At 48.3% G+C, this 2976-nt stretch overlaps 1 protein-coding gene across 1 annotated transcript in view; it reads right to left on the bottom strand.

Annotated features, from left to right (window-relative positions):
- LOC119420228 (hypoxia up-regulated protein 1) overlaps positions 1–2976 on the bottom strand; it is a gene marked incomplete at its 3' end in the record, with an annotated part of 18530 nt that overhangs the window by 14240 nt on the left and 1314 nt on the right. Inside the window, 3 exon segments of the mRNA XM_037687617.1 lie at positions 1146–1300; positions 1378–1456; positions 2694–2787. Coding sequence (XP_037543545.1) covers positions 1146–1300; positions 1378–1456; positions 2694–2787 — 328 coding nt within the window.

Here is a 2976-nt window from a genome sequence, read left to right as displayed (position 1 = left end):
CTGAAGCTCCTCCAGGACCACTCAGTGGAGGTCTTGAAGCTCCTCCAAGACCTCCACTCAGTGGCCCTGAAGCTCCTCCTCTGAGATCTTGTCCACGTGTTTTGGGTCGTTGTCCGAGGTCCAGAGCACCCTGGAGCAGGTTTTCATCCAGGATGTCTCTGTTCATCACTGCTTTCATAGTTCCTTCTATCCTGACTAGTCTTCCAGTTCCTGCTGCTGAAAAACATCCCCACAGCATGACGCTGCCACCACCATGCTTCACTGTAGGGATGGTGTTGTTCTGGGATGAGCTGGTTTCCTCCCAACATGACGCCTGACGTTCACACCAGAGTTCAATCTTTGTCTCATCAGACCAGAGAGTTTTGTCTCTCCTGGTCTGAGAGTCCTTCAGGAGCCTTTTGTGAAACTCCAGATGTGCAGCCATGAGCCTTTTATTAAGGAGTGGCTTTCATCTGGACACTACCATACAGTTCTGATTGGTGGATTGTTGCAGAGAAGGTTGTCCTTCTGGAAGGTTCTCCTCTCTCCACAGAGGAACACTGGAGCTCTGACACAGTGACCATCAGGTTCTTGGTCACCTCCCTGACTAAGACCCTTCATCCCCTATCCCTCAGTTTAGACAGTCGGCCAGCTCTAGGAAGAGTCCTGGTGGTTCCAAACTTCTTCCATCTATGAATGATGAAGTCCACTGAGCTCATCGAGACCTTCAAAGCAGCAGAAATCTTTCTGTATCCTTCCTCAGATTTGGATCTCAAGACAGTCCTGTCTCGGAGGTCTACAGACAGATCCTTTGACTTCCTGCTTGGCGTTTGTGCTCCGACATGTATTGTCCACTGTGGGACCTTCTATAGACTTAGTGTCTTTTCAAATCAAGTCCAATCAACTGGGTTTGCCACAGCTGGACTCCGTGGAAGTTGTAGAACATCTCAAGGCACCCGAGCATCTGCAGCATGATGAAATGTGGAAAAAGTGAAGCGCTCTCCGGATGCTCTCGACCTGCATTCATCTTGTCCAGGTTAGCCCTCCTCTCACCTGCTGACAGCTTGGACAAGCTCCAGCTGCCCACACAGACCACCCGTCCAGAACATGAGTGAGTGAACATCAGAAACCATGATTGATGTGTCATTAAAGTAGAAGTGACTCACTGCGAGCTCTTAAAAGAAACGGTGCCTCTCCCAGGGTCCTCCTGCAGCTGGTGCTCAGGAAACCACCTCTGGAACTGATCCACTTGAGGGTTGTTGTGCTTTTTACCCAGAATGCTTTGGAGGTGCCTATAAACCAGCTTGGGGTTCTTCACAGACTGAAAAGTTGTGCACAGTGAGTCAGCGTTATGGACAGCTGCAGCAGGTGTGTGAACGTGGACCTGAAAGATCTTACCACTCCTAAAGCACTGTCGCCAAAGAGTCGCTCGTTGTCTTTGAGGCACACGACTGCGGGCGTCTTCCTCCTCGACTCCCTGAAGGAAAACACGTTGGTTACATGAGAAGGTTCTTACAAGCCCAGCGCACAAGATGTGGAGACTGGAGCAAGTCAACGAAAACAGAACTAAACTATGTGACAATCTCAAACCACCCGACTCACGGCACAAAACGATACAACTAAGAAAATTAAAAATATTTAGAAAAAATTATTCATTTTTAAACTGATGAGAGCAAGACGTCTCACAAAACACGACAGGAGCAACACAAGTGACAGGAAGTGGAAGAAACAGGAAGTTTGTTGCTCCTCGTGAAGTTCAGCGACGAGTGACTGAAGAACACGTTAGGACCTTGGTGTTCGACCTGAGGCAGACCGTCTACAGGTCAGAGGTTCAGCACTCTTTCAAAATGGGCCTAAATTTAAGTTCATAACACCATCAGATCATGTGAAGAACCTGAGAGCTCCAAGGACAAGGGAGTGCTGGCTGTCTTGGATCTTCAGGCCCTCAGGGGCCAGGACTTAAAAATCAGGTTCTGGACTCAGGAACACTTCAACAAACCACTGTCTGGAAACTTCCAGCTCCATCAAGTGAACACTGAGCACCTTTAAACATCTGCTTACAACTCCAAGGACATCTTTCATGTTTCAGGAGGACCACGCTGAACCAGCCACTCCATCCAGAAGGTGCTGAGCGGGCCTGCAGCCCAGTCAGGACTGTGCAGCGTTCTTCAGTAATATGCAATGACCTGATGAAGTGCAGGAAATCTTTGCTCCACACTCCTCACATCACGTCCACCAGGTGAGACTGGTGGACCAAACGTCTTATTAGCATGTCGACCATGAATGCTACTGGTGGGAACATGGCGCTCCCCAGTATCAGTTTCAACACGTTGCACAGCCCAGAAGCCTCTGAAGCATCGAGGAACAAACGGAGCACAGAAGAGCCGGGCCAGGCATCACAGCTGTTCTCCTCAGTTCATACATGTTTACAGATGTTTACAGATGTTTGTGGACCTGTCACAACTGTTGCTGCCGCACATCACTCAGTTCCACGTTGTCCTCCTTCATGAGACGGCTCTGTTCATGTACCGTTACTACGTTTCACTGGGATTACTGGTCAAGATGTGCAAATCATTGGTTCTGGTTTCTTTTACGTTTTACACCATCTACAAACTTTAGTGGATCAGGACCAAACACTAAATACACAGTTTGAATTTTACTCCGTCGTACGACTCCGTCCTGACTGAAGAGAAAACACCGACGTCCTCCTTCACCTGTTCAGAACAATCTCCATCGGCACGCCAGGTTTCACGATGGCCATCTTCATCCACTCACTGCCCAGGTCCACCGACATGACGGCTACACCACCTGGCAACAAACACACCTGCATTATACACACACCATACACACATACACACATTATACACACATTATACACACACACACACACACACCATACACACATACACACATTATACACACACACACATTATACACACACATACACACATTATACACACACACACCATACACACACACATTATACACACACACACA

Source organism: Nematolebias whitei, chromosome 14 (genome assembly GCF_014905685.2).
Source record: "Nematolebias whitei isolate Nwh7 chromosome 14, NemWhi1, whole genome shotgun sequence".
Lineage (NCBI taxonomy): Eukaryota > Metazoa > Chordata > Actinopteri > Cyprinodontiformes > Rivulidae > Nematolebias > Nematolebias whitei.
The sequence above is the reverse complement of the archived record's forward strand: the minus strand, read 5'-3'. Positions and strand labels throughout refer to the sequence as shown.